The sequence below is a fragment of the Sinohyriopsis cumingii genome, unplaced genomic scaffold (assembly GCF_028554795.1).
Source record: "Sinohyriopsis cumingii isolate HCF-2022 unplaced genomic scaffold, ASM2855479v2 utg002062l, whole genome shotgun sequence".
Taxonomy (NCBI): Eukaryota; Metazoa; Mollusca; class Bivalvia; order Unionida; family Unionidae; genus Sinohyriopsis; species Sinohyriopsis cumingii.
The window spans coordinates 61,758-86,962 of record NW_028316120.1 but is presented as its reverse complement, the minus strand read 5'-3'; the positions used below and the strand labels follow the sequence as shown (position 1 = coordinate 86,962).

The 25,205-nt window shown below is 33.4% G+C and overlaps 1 protein-coding gene across 2 annotated transcripts in view; it reads left to right on the top strand.

Annotated features, from left to right (window-relative positions):
• The window catches only part of LOC149771193 (cullin-1-like), an 87,986-nt gene extending 63,150 nt beyond the window's left edge, over positions 1–24,836 (top strand). For both annotated transcript variants that reach the window (XM_089948746.1, XM_089948745.1), the window contains exons 17-20: positions 4,458–4,573; positions 8,679–8,784; positions 14,273–14,386; positions 15,969–24,836. In XM_089948746.1, coding sequence (XP_089804872.1) covers positions 4,458–4,573; positions 8,679–8,784; positions 14,273–14,386; positions 15,969–16,049 — 417 coding nt within the window. In that variant the 3' untranslated portion in view covers positions 16,050–24,836. The remainder of the gene's footprint in view (positions 1–4,457; positions 4,574–8,678; positions 8,785–14,272; positions 14,387–15,968) is intronic.
• Positions 24,837–25,205: the final 369 nt, after the last annotated feature.

Below are 25,205 nucleotides of genomic sequence, written 5' to 3'. Positions count from 1 at the left end.
CTACTTTAATTCTATGGATAGACACACTACTTTAATTATATAGATACACAATACTTTAATTCTATGGATACACACACTACTTTAATTTTAGAGATACACACACTACTTTAATTCAACAGGTACCAACACTACTTTAATTATATAGATACACAATACTTTAATTATATAGATACACAATACTTTAATTATATAGATACACAATACTTTAATTATATAGATACACACTACTTTAATTATATAGATACACACTACTTTAATTATATAGATACACACTACTTTAATTCTATAGATACACACACTACTTTAATTATATAGATACACACTACTTTAATTCTATGGATACACACACTACTTTAATTATATAGATACACAATACTTTAATTATATAGATAAACACTACTTTAATTATATAGATACACACTACTTTAATTCTATAGATACACACACTACTTTAATTATATAGATACACACTACTTTAATTCTATGGATACACACACTATTTTAATTATATAGATACACAATACTTTAATTATATAGATAAACACTACTTTAATTATATAGATACACAATACTTTAATTCTATGGATACACACAATACTTTAATTATATAGATACACACACTACTTTAATTCTGTAGATACACACTACTTTTATTCTATAGATACACACTACTTTAATTCTATGGATACACACACTACTTTAATTATATAGATACACAATACTTTAATTATATAGATACACACTACTTTAATTATATAGATACACACTACTTTAATTCTATAGATACACACACTACTTTAATTATATAGATACACACTACTTTAATTCTATGGATACACACACTACTTTAATTATATAGATACACAATACTTTAATTATATAGATACACACTACTTTAATTATATAGATACACACTACTTTAATTCTATAGATACACACACTACTTTAATTATATAGATACACACTACTTTAATTCTATGGATACACACACTACTTTAATTATATAGATACACAATACTTTAATTCTATGGATAAACACACTACTTTAATTTTAGAGATACACACACTACTTTAATTCAACAGGTACCAACACTACTTTAATTATATAGATACACACACTACTTTAATTCTGTAGATACACACACAACTTCAATTATATAGATACACAAACTACTTTAATTCTACAGGTACCGACACTAATTATATAGATACACACTACTTTAATTATATTGATACACACACTACTTTAATTATATAGCCATACACACTACTTTAATTATATAGATACACACTACTTTAATTATATAGATACACACAATACTTTAATTCTATAGATACACACATTACTTTAATGCTGTAGATACACACATTACTTTAATTATATAGATACACACACTACTTTAATTCTATAGATACGCACTACTTTAATTCTATAGATACACACTACTTTAATTCTATAGATGCACACTACTTTAATTCTTTAGATGCACACTACTTTAATTATATTGATACACACTACTTTAATTCTATAGATACACACTACTTTAATTGTATAGATACACACTACTTTAATTCTATAGATACACACTACTTTAATTATGTTGATGCACACACTACTTTAATTATATAGCCATACACACTACTTTAATTGTATAGATACACACTACTTTAATTCTATAGATGCACACTACTTTAATTATATTGATACACACACTACTTTAATTATATAGCCATACACACTACTTTAATTGTATAGATACACACTACTTTAATTCTATAGATGCACACTGCTTTAATTATATTGATACACATACTACTTTAATTATATAGATACACACTACTTTAATTATATAGATACACACTACTTTAATTATATTGATACACACACTACTTTAATTATTTTGATACACACACTACTTTAATTCTATGGATACACACACTACTTTAATTCTATAGATACACACACTACTTTAATTATATAGATACACACTACTTTAATTATATTGATACACACTACTTTAATTATATTGATACACACACTACTTTAATTATATAGATACACACTACTTTAATTCTATAGATACACACACTACTTTAATTGTATAGATACACACTACTTTAATTGTATAGATACACACTACTTTAATTATATAGATACACACTACTTTAATTATATTGATACACACACTACTTTAATTATATAGCCATACACACTACTTTAATTGTATAGATACACACTACTTTTATTCTATAGATGCACACTGCTTTAATTATATTGATACACATACTACTTTAATTATATAGATACACACTACTTTAATTGTATAGATACACACTACTTTAATTGTATAGATACACACTACTTTAATTATATAGATACACACTACTTTAATTATATTGATACACACACTACTTTAATTATATAGCCATACACACTACTTTAATTGTATAGATACACACTACTTTAATTATATAGATACACACTACTTTAATTATATTGATACACACACTACTTTAATTATATAGATACACACTACTTTAATTCTATAGATACACACACTACTTTAATTATATAGATACACACTACTTTAATTATATTGATACACACTACTTTAATTATATTGATACACACACTACTTTAATTATATAGATACACACTACTTTAATTCTATAGATACACACACTACTTTAATTGTATAGATACACACTACTTTAATTATATAGATACACACTACTTTAATTATATTGATACACACACTACTTTAATTATATAGATACACACTACTTTAATTCTATAGATACACACACTACTTTAATTATATAGATACACACTACTTTAATTATATTGATACACACTACTTTAATTATATTGATACACACACTAATTTAATTATATAGATACACACTACTTTAATTCTATAGATACACACACTACTTTAATTGTATAGATACACACTACTTTAATTATATAGATACACACTACTTTAATTATATTGATACACACACTACTTTAATTATATAGATACACACTACTTTAATTCTATAGATACACACACTACTTTAATTATATAGATACACACTACTTTAATTATATTGATACACACTACTTTAATTATATAGATAAACACTACTTTAATTATATAGATACACACACTAATTCTATAGATACACACACTACTTTAATTATATAGATACACACTGCTTTAATTATATAGATACACACACTACTTTAATTCTATAGATACACACACTAATTTTATAGATATACACACTACTTTAATTATATAGATACACACTACTTTAATTATATAGATACATATTTGTGCAGCAATGGTTGAAAACACAGATGGCTACATTTTCAAAAGAAATTAAATGCCTTGTCATATATGCTCAGACTTTCTGATGACATGAAACCATCAACAAGATTTTTAACAAATATAGAATGTTCAGATGCTTATGGCACGGGAATTGCCTTATTGGCTTTAGTCTAACTAATATTTATATTGTGTATTTAAATAATTCATAGGTAGCCATTTGTAGATAAAACAATGAAGGACTATTAGATTAATTATATGAATTAGTACTCTAGACAGGAAAGTTCATAGGTAGCCATTTGTAGATAAAACACTGAAGGTCTAATATAGTAATTATATCATTTAGTAGGCTAGACAGGAAAGTTCATAGGTAGCCATTTGTAGATAAAACACTGAGGGACTAATAGAGTAATTATATCATTTAGTAGGCTAGACAGGGAAGTTCATAGGTAGCCATTTGTAGATAAAACACTGAAGGACTAATAGAGTAATTATATCTTTTAGTAGGCTAGACAGGGAAGTTCATAGGTAGCCATTTGTAGATAAAACACTGAAGGACTAATAGAGTAATTAAATCATTTAGTACTCTAGACAGGAAAGTTCATAGGTAGCCATTTGTAGATAAAACACTGAAGGACTAATAGAGTAATTATAGCTTTTAGTAGGCTAGACAGGAAAGTTCATTGGTAGCCATTTGTAGATAAAACACTGAAGGACTAACAGAGTAATTAAATCATTTATTACTCTAGACAGGAAAGTTCATAGGTAGCCATTTGTAGATAAAACACTGAAGGACTAATAGAGTAATTAAATCATTTAGTACTCTAGACAGGAAAGTTCATAGGTAGCCATTTGTAGATAAAACACTGAAGGACTAATAGAGTAATTAAATCATTTAGTACTCTAGACAGGAAAGTTCATAGGTAGCCATTTGTAGATAAAACACTGAAGGACTAATAGAGTAATTAAATCATTTATTACTCTAGACAGGAAAGTTCATAGGCAGCCATTTGTAGATAAAACACTGAAGGACTAATAGAGTAATTAAATGATTTAGTAGGCTAGACAGGAAAGTTTGACCCTCCTTAATTCTCGATTTTCTGACTTTGCATCAATAGCAGTTCCTTTATTCCTATATTTCAGGACATGTTAGTCCAAGTGTTACAGATCCTGCTGAAATCCAAGCTGTTGGTGACTGAAGATGATGAAAATGATCTCCAATCCTCCTCCAAACTGTCTCTCTATTTCCAGTACAAAAAGTAAGACAGTTTGTTTGGGTCCTCCCCCAAACACTATTTCCAGTACAAAAAGTAAGAGTTTGTTTGGGTCCTCCACCAAACACTATTTCCAGCACAAAAAGAAAGAGCGTTTTTTTTTTAATATTTTCCCTCAAACTGTCTCTATTTCCAGTACAAAACGTAAGACAGTTTGTTTGGTTTTTTTCTTTTTTCCTTCAAACTGTTTCCTGTACAAAGATTAAGACAGTTTTGGGAGGTGTTTTTTTCTTCTCCCCCAGACTTCCTCTTTATTTCCAGTACAAAAAGTAAGACAGTGTTTCTTGTTGGTTGTTTTCCCACAAACAGTCTCTTTGTTTCCAGGACACAAAGTAAAATGGCATTTGTTTGCTTATTTTTCAACAACAAAAAACAAATTTCAATTTACAAGTATTTGTATGAAAAGATCGGAATAATGTTTTTTTTGCAATCCTCGACAAACAAAGATTGAAACCATTCAAAGAAATTATTAATAGTCTTAAATTTAAGATTGTGTTTATGAGCGAATATAATAGGATTATTCTGTTCATTGAATTACACAGATTGTATAAAGCTTTGTCATAGAATATATTTGGACGCCTGTAATGTTTTGTACTTAGAAATATATTTTGGACAGGTGTAATGCTTTGCACTTAGGGTATATTTTTAGACACTTGGAATGTTTTGTACTTAGAAAATATTTATGGATACCTGGAATATTTTGTACTTAAAATATATATTAGAAAATTTGGAAATGTTTTCTTCTTTGGATATATTTGTGGGCACCTGGAATTGTTTGTACTTAAAGCATATATTCACACGTAGAATGTTTTGTACTTGGACTATATTTTGTTATATCTGCATTGTTTTGTACTTAGAATATATTTTTGGACACCTGCAATGTTTTCTACTTGGAATATAATTTGGACAGCTGCATTGGTTGTACTTAGAATATATTTGGACACTTACATTGTTTTGTAGTTAGAATATATTTGTACACCAGCAATGTTTTATATTTGGACACCAGCAATTGTTTGTACTTGAATATATTTGGATGCCAGCAATGTTTTGTACTTAGAATATATTTAGACAACAGCAGTGTTTTGTAATTGAATATATTTGGGCACTTGTAATGCTTTGTACTTGAATATATTTGGGCACTTGTAATGTTTTGTACTTGAATATATTTGGAATGTTTTTTACTTGGAATTATTTTGGACACCAACAGTCTTTTGTACTTGAATATATTTGGATACAGGAACAATGTTTTGTAGTTAGAATATATTTGGACACCAGCAGTGTTTTGTAGTTGGAATATATTTTGACACCAGCAATGTTATGTACTTGAATATATTTGGATACAGGAACAGTGTTTTGTAGTTAGAATATATTTGGATACCTGTAATGTTTTGTACTTGAATATATTTGGAATGTTTTGTACTTGGAATATCTTTGGATACAGGAACATTGTTTTGTTTTTGTTGTTGTAGGGTTTAACGCCATTTTTCAGCACACGATAAGCTATACATGGTGGCCAGTATTAATGGTGGAGGAAGAACCCGGGGAAAACCCTGGAAAGAACCACTGACCCACGAGAAGCTACTGGCAAGCTTTCTCACATACCCACGTTGGCTGAATCCGAGACTCCAACCCACGCAGAGGTGAGATGGCAGTGATCGGTAAAGGATTGCGCTTTAGCCCACTCAGCCACTCGGGGCCCCAAACATTGTTTTGTAGTTAGAATATATTTGGACACCTGTAATGTTTTGTACTTGAATGTATTTGGAATGTTTTGTCCTTGGAACATCTTTGAACATCTGCAATAATTTGTACTTGATTATGTTTGGACATATGCAATGTTTTGTACTTAGAATATATATTTGGACATCTGCAATGTTAGGGTTAGTATTGTCATAATTAGATTAAATTATCTAATAATAAAAAATGTGAAATCAGAAATATGATACTATTGATTCCATGCAGTAAAATAAATGACCATAAAATCTGTCAGCAACAGTTCATCTATGTGTATAGGGCTTCAGTGTGTGAAATCTCTTTGATTCCAGGCCTGAAAATCTGTGAACAGCAGTAAATTGACATGTATACCATTTCAAACATTTGAGAATTTCTTATGGACTGCATGTTAGAAATGATGGTTAAAAAAGTCTGATCATAATAGCTGCAGAATTGGTACAGATATTTGTTTGCAAAACAAACTGCTTGTGATGCTTTACAATTTTACAACACCTTTAGTAGTAATCTGTGTATGGTTAAGGGCTGCTTAAACCAAAGTATTCAAAGATCATTTCCCATTCATTTCTTACTCTCTACAAATTTAGAACTGCTTATTTTTGGTACAGTTAAAGCTTGCTAACTCAAACACAATTTACCTGAATACTTGGCAGGACTGAAATGATTAATGTAGTGTGAGTATGAGTAAAACACAATTTACCTGAATACTTGGCAGTACTCGAATGATTAATGTAGTGTGAGTATGAGTAAAACACAATTTACCTGAATACTTGGCAGTACTCAAATGATTAATGTAGTGTGAGTATGAGTAAAACACAATTTACCTGAATACTTGGCAGGACTCAAATGATTAATGTAGTGTGCGTATGAGTAAAACACAATTTACCAGAATACTTAGCAGTACTCAAATGATTAATGTAGTGTGAGTATGAGTAAAACACAATTTACCTGAATAGTTGGCAGTACTCAAATGATTAATGTAGTGTGAGTATGAGTAAAACACAATGTACCTGAATACTTGACAGGACTCAAATGATTAATGTAGTGTGAGTATGAGTAAAACACAATTTACCTGAATACTTGGCAGGACTCAAATGATTAATGTAGTGTGAGTATGAGTAAAACACAATTTACCTGAATACTTGGCAGGACTCAAATGATTAATGTAGTGAGTATGAGTAACACACAATTTACCTGAATACTTGGCAGGACTCAAATGATTAATGTAGTGTATGAGTAAAACACAATTTACCTGAATACTTGGCAGGACTCAAATGATTAATGTAGTGTGAATATGAGTAAAACACAATTTACCTGAATACTTGGCAGGACTCAAATGATTAATGTAGTGTGAGTATGAGTAAAACACAATTTACCTGAATACTTGGCAGGACTCAAATGATTAATGTAGTGTGAGTATGAGTAAAACACAATTTACCTGAATACTTGGCAGGACTCAAATGATTAATGTAGTGTATGAGTAAAACACAATTTACCTGAATACTTGGCAGGACTCAAATGATTAATGTAGTGTGAGTATGAGTAAAACACAATTTACCTGGATACTTGGCAGGACTCAAATGATTAATGTAGTGAGAGTATGAGTAAAACACAATTTACCTGAATACATGGCAGTACTCAAATGATTAATGTAGTGTGAGTATGAGTAAAACACAATTTACCTGAATACTTGGCAGTACTCAAATGATTAATGTAGTGTGAGTATGAGTAAAACACAATTTACCTGAATACTTGGTAGGACTCAAATGATTAATGTAGTGTGAATATGAGTAAAACACAATTTACCTGAATACTTGGCAGTACTCAAATGATTAATGTAGTGTGAGTATGAGTAAAACACAATTTACCTGAATAATTAGCAGGACTCAAATGATTAATGTAGTGTGAATGATTAATGTAGTGTGAGTATGAGTAAAACACAATTTATCTGAATACTTGGCAGTACTCAAATGATTAATGTAGTGTGAATATGAGTAAAACACAATTTACCTGAATACTTGGCAGTACTCAAATGATTAATGTAGTGTGAGTATGAGTAAAACACAATTTACCTGAATACTTGGCAGTACTCAAATGATTAATGTAGTGTGAATGATTAATGTAGTGTGAGTATGAGTAAAACACAATTTTCCTGAATACTTGGTAGTACTCAAATGATTAATGTAGTGTGAGTATGAAGACTTTTATTGCCTTCATCCCTAAAAGCTGTCTGAAAACTCGAACAAAAGTTTATCCAGCAAGATTGGTAAGGATTTTTTGTATTTCAGAGAAAAAAATTTGCAGTACTTTGAGTTTTTGAACTTGTGCTGTAGTTTATTTTGATATTTTGTTTTTCCAGTAAAAAGTTGCGAGTCAATATCAATGTACCAATGAAGACAGAAGTCAAACTGGAGCTGGAGAGCACACACAAACATATAGAGGAAGATCGTAAATTGTTGATACAGGTAAACATATAGAGGAAGATCATAAATTGTTGATACAGGTAAACCAGCCTAGAAATAGGAATGGACAGGGATTATTTAATGTCACTGAAGTAAAGAGCCTGGATCAGTCATTGAAGGGGAACAAGAATTATTTAAGGTGACTGAGAGGATAGCCTTTATCAGTCATTATGAGCAAACAAGGATAATTTAATGTTACAGGGATTATAAACTGGATCAGTCAGTGATTGTGGGGGAACAAGGATAATTTAATGTTATACTGAGATCATATACTGGACCAGTCAGTCATTGTGGGGGAACAAGGATAATTTAATGTTACAGGGATTATAAACTGGATGAGTCAGTGATTGTGGGGGAACAAGGATAATTTAATGTTATACTGAGATCATATACTGGACCAGTCAGTCATTCTGGGGGAACAAGGATAATTTAATGTTATACTGAGATCATATACTGGATCAGTCAGTCATTGTGGTGGAACAAGGATAAATTAATGTTATACTGAGATTATATACTGGATCAGTCAGTCATTGTGGGGGAACAAGGATAATTTAATGTTATACTGAGATCATATACTGGACCAGTCAGTCATTGTGGGGGAACAAGGATAATTTAATGTTACTGGGATTATAAACTGGACCAGTCAGTCATTGTGGGGGAACAAGGATAATTTAATGTTACTGGGATTATAAACTGGACCAGTCAGTCATTGTGGGGGAACAAGGATAATTTAATGTTACTGGTTTTATAAACCGGATCAGTCAGTTATTGTGGGGGAACAAGGATAATTTAATGTTACTGGGATTATAAACCAGATCAGTCAGTGATTGTGGGGGAACAAGGATAATTTAATAATAGTGAGGGGATAACTTGGATGAATCATTATGGTCAAGCAAGGCTAATTTAATGTTACAGGAGGATGGACTGAACCAATAATTATGGAGGAACAATGATAATTTAATGTTACTGATAGGATAGCCTGTATGAATCATTATGGTCAAGCAAGGCTAATTTAATATTACAGGAGGATAGACTGAACCAATCATTATACGAAACGATAATTTAATGTTACTGGTAGGATAGCCTGTATGAATCCTGATAGAAATCAAGGATAATTTAATCTGACTGGGAGGATAGTTGTGACTGAAAGAAGAGCCTAGCTTAATCATTTTGGGGAAACAAATGTCTCAATTTGGAATAAGTTTTCCTAGTATTATTAATAAAATACAAAATAATGAAGGGGGCCAAGTGGTCTAAAGCAATCACTGTTACGGATCACTGTCATCTCACCTGTCTGCCTGGGTTCAAGCCTCGTATTCAGCCAATATGGGTATGTGAAAAAGCTTACCTGTAGCTTGTTGTGAGTTGGTGGTTCTTTCCGGGGTTTCCTGGGTTCTTCCTCCACCATGTTTACTGGCCGCCAGGTATAGCCTATCTTGTGTTGAAAAATGGCGTTAAACCCCACAACAACACCAACAACAAAAGTATGAATGATTATCAAAACTTAACTGCTCTTTTGATAATTTACATGCAAAGTGGTCCAAAAACAAAGACCACAGCATAAGCAAGGGCACAAGTTACCCAAGGATCCCGGAAATATAAACAAGAGTAAGTATGTAAAGAGTAAGAAGGTGGAATGTGGAATAATTAGTTTTTGAATAGTCAAATTATAATCTCATGGGGGAATAATTGTAAATAAACGTATTTCACTTTTCTGCATAAATTACTTCTATTTTCAATATTGACAATCTCTAAAAAGATGATTATAAGCTTTAGTCCAGGAGGTTTGAACACATATTTTATACATCAGGTTTGCATGTCTCTGAACATGTTATTCTTCCCACTTGAAGTGATACAAGAGATATAATTAATATTGTAAAGAAGGTCTACCAGGTGACTTGACTGTCATGAAATAACTTTTATTGCAAATTACAACAAAATCATTAGCAGTTTGGAAAAACTGAAAAAGATTTCACGTTCTGGTATTAACGTAATTTCATAGCATGCACTGGGTGCCCGAGTTTTAGGATTTTGAGGTTACTACTTAACACAAATTAACTGAACCCACCCCACCAAATAAGTAATTATCTTTGACAAAAACCTACCACACCAAAAAAGTAATTTGACAAAAATAGGACCCCTCCTTCCTCAAAGGGATATTCAGACTACCATCTCTTATAATTTTATCATAAGAGTTACCAGAAAAATTATTATAGAAATCATGGTCATAGCAGCAGCAAAAGGTGTTAAAACATGATTGTTCAGCCAGGTCTAGAGTTTGGCTTGTCTGGGTTTAGTATAGATCTAGGTCTTAGACTTGGTGGGGTTAGATAGAGAACCAGGCTAATTTGCATATTGGGGTTGGATAGAGAACCAGGCTAATTTGCATAGTGGGGTTGGATAGAGAACCAGGCTAATTTTGCAAATTGGGGTTGGATAGAGAACCAGGCTAATTTGCAGAGTGTGGCTCAGATGCATTAATCCAACTCTGTGTGAGACACCAGAATGCATAGTCTGGAATTTTTACCAGGAAACAAAAATACCAAGGTGCAGGGAACAATCACCCTCTTGAAAAGTCCACACAATCTGTACTTAATTATAATACAAGAATCAGATACTTGGCCATTATTAGAGAAAGACAGCATAATAATTGTAATAATTGTAATCATTTATTGGACATAATGTGGCCATGCTTAGAGAAAGGCAGTAATTGTATTTATTGGACAGTGTGGCCATGCTTATGGAAAGACAACAATTACATTGTTTGGACATAATGTGGCCATGCATAGAGAAAGGCAATAATTACATTGTTTGGACATAATGTGGCCATGCTTATGGAAAGGTAATAAATACTATTATTGGACATAATGTGGTCATGCTTAGGGAAGGAAAATAATTTCATTCATTGGACATAATGTTGCCATACGTAGAGAAAGGCAGTAATTACATTGTTTGGACATAATGTGGCCATGCTTATGGAAAGATGATTACATTTATTGGACATAAAGTGGCCATGCTTAGAGAAAGGCAGTACTTACATTTATTGGACATAAAGTGGCCATGCTTAGAGAAAGAAAATAATTTCATTTATTGGACATAATGTGGTCATGCTTAGAGAAAGGCAGTAATTACATTTCTTGGACATTATATGGCCATGCTAAGGGAAAGACTACAATTAATTTTTTTGGACATAATGTGACCATGCTGATGGAGAGACAATTACATTTGTTGGACGATGTAGCCATGCTTAGAGAAAGGCAATAATTACATTTGTTTGACCTAATGGGTCAATGCTTATGGAAGAAAACAGCTACATTTATTGGATATAATATGGCCATGCTTATGGAAAGGCAAGAATTACATTTATTGGACATAATGTGGCCATCCGTAGAGAAGGGCAATAATTACATTTATTAGACATAATGTGACCATGCTTATGGAAAGGCAAGAATTACATTTATTGGACATAATGTGACCATGCGTATAGAAAGGCAAGAATTACATTTATTGGACATAATGTGGCCATCCTTAGAGAAGGGCAAGAATTACATTTATTGGACATAATGTGGCCATGCTTTGAGAAAGGCAGTAGTTACATAAATTGTACAACCACTCTGGTGGCCTAGTGGTTAGAGCGTCCACCTCGTATGCAGGAGGTCGTGGGTTCACTCCCTGTCATACCAAAGACTTACAAAAATGGTACTAACAGCTGCCTCGCTTGGCACTCAGCATTAAGAGGTCAGTGTTAGGACTGGTCGGCCTGGTGTCAGGATAATGTGACTGGGTGGGACATCATGCTATGTGTCTGCGGCATGATGCCCCAGTGCTAGACATCACTATAAACTGCCACATTGCAGACATCATAGCAATATGACTGAAAAATTGTTAAAGCTATGTTAAAAATCCAAATCACATCACATCACATAAATTGTGCATAATTTGGTCATGCTTATGGAAAGGCAGTAATTACATTTATTGGACAAAATGTGGTCAGGCTAAGGGAAAGACTGCAATTAAATTTATTGGCCATGCAAAGACAACAATTACATTTATTGGACATAGTGTGACCATGCTTATGGAAAGACAACAATTACATTTATTGGACATAGTGTGACCATGCTTATAGAAAGACAATAATTACATTTAATGGACATAATGTGGCCATGCTTATAGAAAGACAATAATTACATTTAATGGACATAATGTGGCCATGCTTATAGAAAGACAATAATTACATTTAATGGGCATAATGTGACCATGCATAGAGAAAGGCAATAATTACATTTATTGGACATAATGGGGCCATTGCTTAGAGAAGGGCAATAATTACATTTATTGGATATAAAGTAATGTCCTTTTGAATTTTACTTTTGGCAGGAGTGATGATTGATGTTGCCATGTGAATCTTTTTAAAAAAAAATTTTATCATGTTCAGGGATCTAGCAAGGAAACAATGACATCTATGTGATTTGGATCTGCAGTTTCAGAAAAGTGGGAAATATGAAGGCTGAAAGTGTGCGCACTTTTTCATTGAACATTATGTTGCATTTACTGCATCAAACCACACATGGAAACCTTTTCATCAAACATAATGTTGCCTTTGTTGCATCACATGGAAACTTTTTAATTGAACATAATGTTGCCTTTGCTGCATTACATCACACGTGGAAACTTTTGAAACTTTTTTCCCCAAATCAACGCCAGTAATCTGTATTTCTTTACACTTTACTGACAATTCATCAAACTTGAGGGAATATATAGACTGGCTTACTATGAATTGTCCAACTTAAAAAAAAAAAAGAATAGATTGCCTTACTGAGATTGGTCTAACTTAAGGAATAAATATAGATTGCCTTACTTAGAATTGATCTAACTTAAAGAAAAATTACAGACTTCAACAATTGCTAAAAATGTAATTTTGTTTAAACAGCTGTGACTACTGATACCCAGTAAATAAACAAATTTACAGTTTAATATGCATGGAAATAATATGCAGGAAAATGTATTTTCTTAAATATTTTGCAAGTTACAAGTGCAACATTCCATTTTTGTGTGCTTTTTCTTGGTCTGATTTGCTTTAAAGCAGTCAGAATTTTTAATAGTATTCTTTTTGATTGAAATTTGTCAGAAATGTATATCAAATTTAACTTTTTTTTGTAAATGCGGTCTGATAATTTGCAAGATACTTCTGGAATTCCAGAATCTGGTTCATGCCTTGAAGCAGCCAGATTAAACACTATAAAGAGTTACTTACCTTTCCAATCTTTCGATATAGTGTTAAACACTGTGGAAAGTACAAATCAAATGTCGGATTTTGTCTTTGCAATCAAGAATACTTTATTATTTAATTATCATGAATGCTTTCTTATTTAATTATTGGACATGGTTTGTTTTTTGCATTCTCATCCCTAGCCGATGCATATGGCGTTCATACAATATCAGTAAGATGGGGTCATCTAGTTAATCCAGTTTGTATTATCTCCCTTTCAAGGCTGCAATTGTAAGGATAATGAAGATGAGAAAAATGCTAAAACACCAGCAACTGATCATGGAAGTTCTGAACCAGCTTTCGGCCCGCTTTAAACCTAGAGTGCAAATTATTAAGGTAAGATTGACCTTCATTTCCAAGGTCACTGCTACTCTTCTCATTTTGCTTTGTTTTGATTGGTTTAATCACCAGAAGATGTGTTTACTAAAACATTTTATCACCCTGACGTGTGTGCAAATGAAGGTGATATGAGATTCCACCAGCACACTTGATGGCTTAGTCCAAATCTTAGATGTCACTTTGTGTATTATGTCGTATAGAATGATATCAGAGACTTGGATGATTGTTGGCTCAGCACAGGTGCCCTGTACAGATTATGTAGCATGTATTTCTTACAAGGGATGGAATATTTTTGTTTGTCTGTCTGCCACATTTTTTCTTTATGTTTATTATAATTTTTAATGAAAACTTTATTACTAAAAATGTGGGCGGGGGGGAATTTAATTTGTTTTGATGAACATTTTTTGTTTATTTTCTCTTTCAGTCATCTCATACTAGACATTTTAAACTACAAGCTTATGTTTTGCTCTGCAGTTTTTATTTGGTATACTCGTCAAACACAATGAAATGTATGAATTATATGAATGCAGTAAAAGCCACACAAGGGGCCCTGAGTGGCCGAGTGGTCTAAAGCGCTGTCCGTCACGGATCACTGCCATCTCACCTCTGTCTGCGTGGGTTCGAGTCTCAGGCTCGGCAAATGTGGATATGTGAGGAAGCTTGCCGGTAGCTTCTCGTGGGTCGGCGGTTCTTTCCGGGGTTTTCCCAGTTCTTCCTCCACCATTAATACTGGCCGCCATGTATAGGCCTATCTTGTGCTGAAAAATGGCGTTAAACCCTATAACAATAACAACAAAGCCACACAAAAGACCATGTGATGATTGACTTTAGATTATGGTATATAGAATTATGTCTCGGCCCTAGAAGAATGACTTACATACCTTAACATGGTTGGGGTTGATAAATCCCTTTATCATTCTCTGTATGCCAATGCAGTTCTTGTCAGCAAAAAATGCAGGACTTGTGTTGGTGGTTCCTCTTGGCTACAGTACTTCACAAATATCATGGCTATAATGGAGACATTCTTGGCATCAAGAAATCTATTACCCAAAACTTCAAATTCTTATTATCATTAAACCCATTGCCTGAATTCTTCCCATTCTGAGAGAGCTGGACTAGTGTGTAACTTAGGTTGGTTCTGGTAATGCATACCTGGGACCCAGGGAAGACACTTTTAATGTGGAGTAGTCACTCGTACATGCAATTTAGAATTTTGTATTGTTTTAAAATGAAGGCTGTGAACAATCAGAGTACCCTGACAAATATTTTTCAAAACTGCCTTACCAGTGTAAACAGTGTCTGTTTAAAATTTGTTAGCCATGGGAACAGTGTATATTTAAAATAGAACAGGCTTTAGATGTTTTTTCTGTGCATGCAAGTTATTTAAGTGCTAATTCTGAACTAATATTTAGTCTAGTAAGAAGAAGAAAAAATGTCAACAATAAAATATGATTTAGTTTTTTTTTTATTTCTGCCAGTTCTGTAATGGTGAGCAGTGTTGGAATACTTGTTATCTAGTTTCATGCATTGTGCAAATGTTGGTAAACTTATACTAATCATGCACTTTTCACTTTTTCAGAAATGTATAGACATTTTGATAGAAAAGGACTACTTAGAGAGAGTGGAAGGACAAAAAGACACATATAGCTATCTGGCCTGAGGTCACAGATCCTATTGTTTTACAGTATTTTCATTGTGCTGCCTGCCAACCTTCAGAGGGATTAGAGTCTATTTAGATGCTGTGTTTCAAAAGACTTTAAACAAAGCTGAGAAGCTTGTTGTTATTCTGTGGTACCAGCTGTGATGCATAAAATGTGCATTATTTCATCAAAACCATATGGACAAGAAGAATGTTATTATTTTAATTACACCCTAATTTATGAGAGGAATTTTGCGTTTTGATGTACACATCACTAACAGATTACATTTGCTGTCTGTCCATCCGTTCTGTCAGTCGTCATTTATATTATGTTAATCTGTGCTACTTTGAACTTGTTTGTCTTCAAAATTTAGCAAAACTGACCTCTTCAGCAATATTAAATTTGTGTATTAAGGGAGGGAGCCCAGTGGTTGCCCTGACAGGAAAAGTTGTTCATTGGGTTTTAAAGTTTGTGGTTTTTATTAACCACAAAATTCACTAAAATGGGTACATAACAAAAAATAGAGAATTAACAGTAATTCAAACAAAACTGAATGACATGTCCAGGTCTTTGATCTCATATTATGCTGGCAGACCTGGCTCTGTGCTATTTACATCAGTAGGGTCACTGATTGAAGAATTGCACTTCTTACCAAATGGATGTGAGAGCGTTTCCCCACAATCAAATCAGCCAGATTGGTTAATATGGTGAATCCATGAAATTTAATCTACTTGCCAAGTGCAAGGCAATATAATCTACTTGCCTAGGCACAAGGTAACTTTCAGAGTAATACTGTACCATACAAACCCAAACCGGTTTTTTACTGATCTTTTGGCTTGTTGTGATATGGCAGGTCAGGTTCTATATTCTGTTTGTTGCTTCACATACCAAGGCAGACAAGTATTGATGTGTAAAATGACCATAACTAGGTAAGTGTAGTTGTGCAAGATAAACATGACTGCACAACAAAGGCAAGATTGATGTAGCATTAAATAAACTTAAATATCAATCTGCTTAAAATCAAAATCTACTTAAAAAAAAAAAAAGATCTAATGAGCAACTGACTCTTCTTGACCTTTTGATTCACCGATCAAATATATATTTCTGTTCGTGCTAAACATCATTCAGATTATATTTGTCATAACCCAGCCAAGCACACTCTGCAAACATATTGTTAATAATGACACTCTTCTTAACAAATCCTGGGGACATATTGTTAGTAACAATAACTCTGCTTGACAGGCTTTGTCTGAGAGGCTACTAAAAACCGGGAACGCAGAGGTCACCAAAGCTTAAAATTCTTTTGCTGCATGTCAGATCTCTGATATGCCATAAATCTTGATTTTAAACACTTCGAATATCATGTGATTTTGCAGTTGAAAATGTTTTCTTGTTGTGAATGAAATGTCCGAACATTTATCGATTCATCATCTCAACTTGATGAGGTTTATTGTAGAAAAAAGAGGGATGATGGATGAGAAAGTGATTTTTGATATAATTCACACACAATTCGTTTATTTAAGTTTAGAATAATATTATATCAAAGTAACTGCGGTCAGACCAAAAGCCGTTCAGATGAATCTTGGTACATCCCTGAATTTGAGACTTCATTTCTTCACAAATTTAATTTAATTTTCTTGGTGTAATACTTCATTATCTTGCTCTAAAAAAACTTGTTTTGGTAATACCGGATATTATCTGTCAAAAATGGTTTTATATCGTATTAGTTATTTGGTTTGTGGTTTGTATACCCAGTGAATATTGGTACCCAGCAAATACAATTCGTAGTTTTCACGTTTCTCTGGATATGAAATGTCATCAAATCTGAAAAATGACAGCTCATGAATATCATAATTTACTTATCATATAAGTAGGTATATTGATCATTAAATTTTAATTATTTTGTGGTCCTGGAATGAGATTGCAAAAATAAATCCCATCAATATTTGTCACTTTTATATTATAACTCCACTCCACCCCCATATCTGCAGTTGCTAAAATATAACTTTATAAAATTAAAAGTGAACTTTGCTACATTTTGTGTCTGTGAAAATACATATATAGGGAATTGCTTAGGCATAATACCTGCTGTTACATGTGGTTCCAGCAGATCTATGTTGATGTGGACGTTTGCTTGGACTCGGTTTGAATGGAGATTGGCAACCCGGATTTGATGCTTGAACTTCAGTGGAATGAGAGAGGCGACCCCGATTTGATGATGTATTATGGGATGGCACTTTTGGGTTGGTGCTGTATACTTGTGCAGAATGTCAACCTTCTTGCAGTGTAATTATTGCTTAATTAAACTAATACTAAACCTGAAAGAGAAATTAATAGAAGCAGCAGTAGCATTGCTAGGACTTTGAAATTATGTGAATAAAGCTTTATATGTTGCAAATTGTAACATTAAAATTGCACTATTATGGGCATTCTATGCATGTTGTACTTTTACAGTTGATAGTTCCGCTGTGTCAATCCACATTACTTAGCACCTGCCCATCTCATGAGCTTTGACCAATGAGAAGACTGTCAAATGATGACCAGTATAAATGAGTTACATCATGTTACAGTAGTTACCCTGTCTCATGAGCTTTGACTAATGGGAAGACTATCAATTGATGACCAGTATAAGTGACTTACATGATGTTATATTAGTACCTCCGTGTCTCATGAGCTTTGACTAATGGGAAGACTATCAGTTGATGATTAGTATAAGTGATTCACATCATGTCACAGTATCACCTCTTGATCACTTGAGAGGGGCCCTGGGTGACTGAGTGGTCTTGGTTTGACCACCATAGGTATATGAGAAAAGTTGCCAGATGCTCCCTGTGGGTCATGGTTCTTCCCTGGTTCTTCCTTCAGTACAGATTTACTGTCCACAATGTACAGCCAATTGTGTGCTGAAAAATGGTGTTAATCCCCACAAACCAAATTATTATTAACATTTTAATGTGCAAAGGCTCAACTTATGATAAAATAAAAACTATTTTGATTTTTATAAAACTGTTCTCAAACATCTCAAACAGAGATCAAAATGCAAGAATTTCAGGTTGATAATATTGTTTTTCTCTAGATGCAGTATGCAATTTCAGTGTGATTGACAGATTCCAAGTCTTACATGTTTATTTAGATACAGGCCCAGTGATATTGATATAATCCGTGTATGTGAGTTCTAATTTTGAAGTTATGAGCTTTCCTTCAATTATTGCACAGAGACAGTTTTGTTGCTATGGACCAGTTCCCTCAAGTTTTATTGTATTACAAGAAATCTGTTGTAACATTGAATTGAAACTACTAAAATGAAGTGGGTGGTATATTGCTCAAGTTTTGTGGTTATTTTATTGTATCATTATAAAAGTAAGTCTGGCAATTAATTTGATCAGAAGGAACATTTTTTTGTGCTTATAAATGGGACATAAACTCATGCAAATTTAAGTAACTGTTGCAACAGACCTGGTCAAACAAATTTCAAGATCAGATTGTAACCTATGCCAAGGCAAATCCTGGCTGATGGCACCCAGTGCTCAAAGAATTCTTTTTTTTCAGACAGATTCCAAGGGAAAGTGGATTTAAAAAAATCACTTGACCTTAGTCAAATTCGACTTGCCTCAAAGAGCCATGTTGTTTGCTGTTATTTTGACACCACACTGAAAGTGCTATACTTTAAATAAAAAGAAATTTTAAATTGACATGTGACCTTGTCTTCTGAAACATTGTTCTGGTTTTTTATTTCATTATAAGCTATGGTTTTTGCAGGTCCTGAAGTAAACCAGTAATCAGTACAAAAACTGTGTATGCCTTACAATGTTTTCGAGCAACATTTATGTTTGAGTTTGTTCACTTCAAAAAATTTCATTCCATTTCACTTAATGCTTTCATCCAGGTCCTGATTTAACCCAGTTACTACTCAATCACTATCCTACTCACTGATCAGAAAAGCCGATTTGCTGATCATAAGCATTTCCAGTGTCTTTAAACAGTATATACTTATACTTTTGATGTTGTTCAAGAGAGCTGAAACCTAAATTACATTTTGATAACAGCTAACATGAAACAGTATTACATTTTCTGCATGTTCAGTATGGAATCGAGGGAGTTTTGTGTGTCTGAAGCTGTGCCATCAATTCATATACGAGTGTGAGCCATAACAGAAAAGATTGGTAGTGGAGGATCCGCTAGGCATACTTTGTGTTATCCAGAATTCCATGTAAAACATATCCCCCTCCACGCATGGCCTGCCTACCACTAAAGATTCCACATAACAATTACAACCACCACTCTCAACTAACAAGCCCTCCCATCATGACCCAGATCCATGTGTCAGGTTGATGTAATATCTATATATATCATGATCTGAAGGGCAGAGTATTCAGGGTGTGTTCATTCAGAGAGCCATGGGTCTCTTTTTATTTTGATTGGTAAAAACAACAGTTGCAGATTTTAAAATTAGCTCGAGTTAAAGTACAGTGGATGTATCACAGGTACAGAAAACGTCCACATTAATAGTATTAAGTGGTGACCAACTGTTTGAACTTTTTTTACATGGGACATGAAGTCATGCAACTTTAAGTAGCTGTTGCCAACACAGGGTTTCATTTGAACTTTTGATAAATAACCATGTAATTATCTCTGTTCCTTTACGGTCAGAAACATATTCTTGGATACTTTTGTAAGTTGATATTCCCTTCAAGCACAAGATTTGTCACATGATGACAGATGCAGCATTCTTTTTTTCCTGGGACAAGCTTTATCATATAATGACTAAAATGTGGCATCCTGCTTGCCCTTAGACTGTCATATAATGACTAAAATGTGGCATCCTGCTTGCCCTTAGACTGTCATATAATGACTAAAATGTGGCATCCTGCTTGCCCTTAGACTGTCATATGATGACTGTCATATAATGACTAAAATGTGGCATCCTGCTTGCCCTTAGACTGTCATATAATGACTAAAATGTGGCATCCTGCTTGCCCTTAGAATGTCATATGATGACACAGATGTGGGATTCTGTTTGCCTTTGGACTCCAGGCATGTAAATTTTCCTATTATGAAACAGATGCAAATTTACTTAGTTTATAAATGTGCATCAGATGGAAAAGTTTTTTTTTTTTTTTGTCTTCACGGATAATTTTTCTTGGGGGTCTTAACGTCAATGCTTTCTGACAGCCATGTCACAAGATCCAATAAAATGGATGCCCCATAAGAGTGAATTATTTTAAAGTCATTAAAGTGAATAGAAAATGGGAACAACCAAATAAATTGGATAGATCTCGGAAAGAAGTTGATTGATGTTGGATCCAGTGAATTAAAAGAACAGTGAGACTTTTGGTTGATCCTTTTGTTATCCACTGATTAAATTGTATGTTGTGTAATTATATATATGTAGCTACAGGGTTGATTTTTATTCCTGAACACAGATGTGGTCATATAGTGTTACCCTTGCCTGTCCAATTTGTGAATAGTTAAATACTGGTAGTTTTTACAACCATTATGGTGGGGCACTCGTTTCATTGGTACTTTTTGATTTACTTGTTAAGTAATTTCACTGCATAGTTCCTAAATATTATCAACAGCAGTGTTGTGGTAACGAATTGCAAAATTTGTAATTGTTATCTGCAGATAACCAAATGCAACTGAATTCATTTGAATGCATTTTTAGTTTTAATTGTTTTCCCTTGAAAGTCAAAGCACTTTGCCTTAATCTTAGCTCACAGAGAACATGATGGAGCCCATATTTTGAATTATATATCTTAAGTTGTATTCTAAGAACTTACTGCTGCCAGAATTGGAGGTTCTGCCTAATTAATGGGATGTAACACTTATGGTTACATAATTAATGTAATATCGTCTATGACTTGATGTATGTGGTGTTTTAATGTTACAGGGTGTAGCTACTTGGCAAACCACATATATAATAATTTAATTGTGTTTGTTTGTAATATAAATTGTGCATTACAATGACTGAAGTCAAGTTTTCATTGGTCAAGTCTAGTCATTTAAATGAGATGTTTCCTTGCCTGGAAACTTTACCATGCTTAGCATTGGTTTGAACCAAATTTCCACTCTCTGACAATCAAAAGTAACATTTTAAAAGACTTAGATGATGGTTGATATAAATTTCCATGCTGAAACTCAGTTTAACTTAATGACCCATGTTTTAGCTGAATGACCCATGTTTAACTTAATGACCCATGCTTAACTTAATGACTGACGTTGCCTCATGAGGGAGCTGCAGTAGTTCAGTTGGCAGAGTATTGATCTCTTAATCAAAGGGATGCAGGTTCAAGACCAACCCAGCCAGCTTGGGTCAGCTGCCGCTGTGTCTCTGGGATAGGCACTTGGCTCCAATTTTCTCATTGTGATATAGCCAATAATGTGTTAAGAGTGCTGTTAAAACCAGCAAACAAAATATTTTGATACAAGTGAGCAGTCAGCTTTTACTTAAAGTTGAGCACAGTCAACTATAACTCAAAGATGAGCACAGTCAGTCAACTAGAAGTCAAAGCTGGGCAGTCAACTGTAACTCAGAGCAGAGAACATTCAGTTAACTACAATTAAGCTGAGCACAGCCACTTAACTATAACTCAAGCTGAACAGTCAACTAGAACTCTAAGCTGAGCAGTCGTTCAAGCAGAACTCGGAGCTGAGCGCAGTCAGTTATCTGTAACAAAGATTCAAATCTTGTTCAAAGCTATAAAAGAAATCATTTACAAGTCTGTTCATTTAAAATTGAGTATGTCTGAAATTTTCACATTCTGTGATACACTAAGCAAAGTTGTTACAATGTTGAGCAAAAGTCTGTGTTAAAAGCTACCTCTTTTAAGCAACCACCTGTCTTCAAAAGCAGTATGTTAAAGGTCCCCTGCAAAAACTACATTTTGAAGGTCTATCCAACAACATTGTAAAAGTTATGAACCTGTATCAAGCAGTCACCTGACTTGAGAGACAATTTTTTCTCCTTCCATAAAGCAATGCTTAACATTGGTCTGAAATGGTGTAAAACCTAATGTAAAATTTAGGAAACAAAATCTTAGTCTCCCCAGGTTTGGTATGACTTTTCATAACATATACTGCATTAGTCAAACACATGTTTTATTGGATAACTTGAGTACTGTGTTACTTGTGATGTATGGAACATACTTTACATCTACCAGGCAAAATTTGTAAGATGTGTTAAATATTGTACATGTACCAGGCAAAATGTGTAAGATGTGTTAAATATTGTACATGTACTAGGCAAAATGTATAAGATCTATTACATATTGTAAAGCAGTGATTGTGAAACTCGTCTAAACCTGTGTTATTACATCGTAGAAGGACCAATTATATATGTAGTCTTCAAACTCGATCTTTACCGAATCCGGATGCAGGTTGACGCTGGTAGCATTTCTGTCCTGTATTTATTTACCAAACTTATATATAAGTATTGAGACACGAGACGTTCACTTGGACTTGCAACAAATCACCTCAGCTGCTGAAGTTTGTAACTAAGTTTAGTATTCTGGTGTAGATTATGGCATTCACTGATAGCTGTCACCTTGCTCATATGAACTCGTATCATTAATGTTAGTTGCTCTCATTGACTTGGCAGAAACCTGACGTATTGATCACTTTGACATACATGTATCATATCTCCATTCAACCCTGTCTGAATGTATATATGTCTACACCATAGATTTATTTAAGTGTTTAAGTTCTTATGGGTCATTGTCTCAAGTACAGTTGGTCATTGAACGATGCTGATTGGAATGTGGATACATCCAGATGTTGTGGGTAAGTGAGAAAGCTTGGCAGTTGCTTCCCTTGGGTTGGTGGTTCGTACCATAGTTTTCCCTGGTTCCTCCTCCGCCAAATATACTGGCTGCCATGTATAGCCTATCATGTGCTGCAAAATGGCATTAAACCCAAAACAACAACAACATCCTGATGTTTATAACACCAGTTTACCAAAACCTTAGGGGCAGGCTTGACATGATGGCCATGATAAGCTTCGCGAGGTGAAAGTTAATGCAGTACTATTCCCTCGGTGAAATCATTTAAGTGTTAAAATCTAATTTACCCAATGAAATTGTCAATTGATTTTTAATAGATGATTCTGTAAAGTAATGGACAGAATACAGTACGATAATCATTTCACATGGTTAGATCACAGATGCCACATTAAAGTCAGTTACCTCCTACACAAACCATGGTACATGTATTTATTAAAGTCTGATATGATTGATAAAGTTACCATATGTACTTGCTTATAAGGACGAGTCCAATTGCAAACTTTAAAGACCCACAATTGTTGCATAAGGTGCCAGCCAGTCTGGGTCTGTGTATTTGTTAGGAGTTATAAGTAGAACAAAAATCATAGACTCTGATCTGCCATCACATAATTTTGCGGCTGATCTGGCTCTGTCACTTGAAGTTGAACTCGACTTATTAGCGGGTATATATGGTACACAACTGCATGGTGTTCCTTTTTTATTTTTGTACAGGGAAAAGAAGTTCAATGTTATTCCATGCGTACAGAGATTACATTGAATATGAATGTTTGTATGAACTTTGTGCATGATGCCAGTGAAATGTCAATCATATATTATTTACATGGACAAGTTTTATTACAAAGATTTCTGTGTCTAAAATTTGATGTGTGTTTCAGTGCAGATTTTAAATTACAAGGATCAGATAATTATATCATTCTGTTAATTAACGAAATTCGTTAGTCATTATCTGCACATATTGTCTCTCTTAAAACTGCTGATGAGAAGGAAAAAGAAAAAGTAAAAGTGCTTGTCAGCTGATTAAAATTGGAATGGCTTTGTTTCCTGTACTCCCATCCACCTCTTCTCTTTAGTTTGCTTTATATATTTTATGGCAGAAATACTTCACTGTTTATCATTCACCATAAAACCTTACGATTTCTATGAAAGCAGTCATTTGATTTGTCGTTAATGACAATTACCTTTATAACATGTTGCTCAGAGATATAAAATACATGGTTGGTAAAACCATGAAAATTCTTTGATTTGAAGGGTAGCCTTGAAACTCCTCGAATTATGAAAAAGTTGATTTTATCATTTAAGTCCTTGTTTGTTTTGAAACTAAAATATGCCCCAAAACTTGAATTTATCTGAAGGAATACACATCATTAAAGCTGAATATATCAGATTTAATTCATAGTG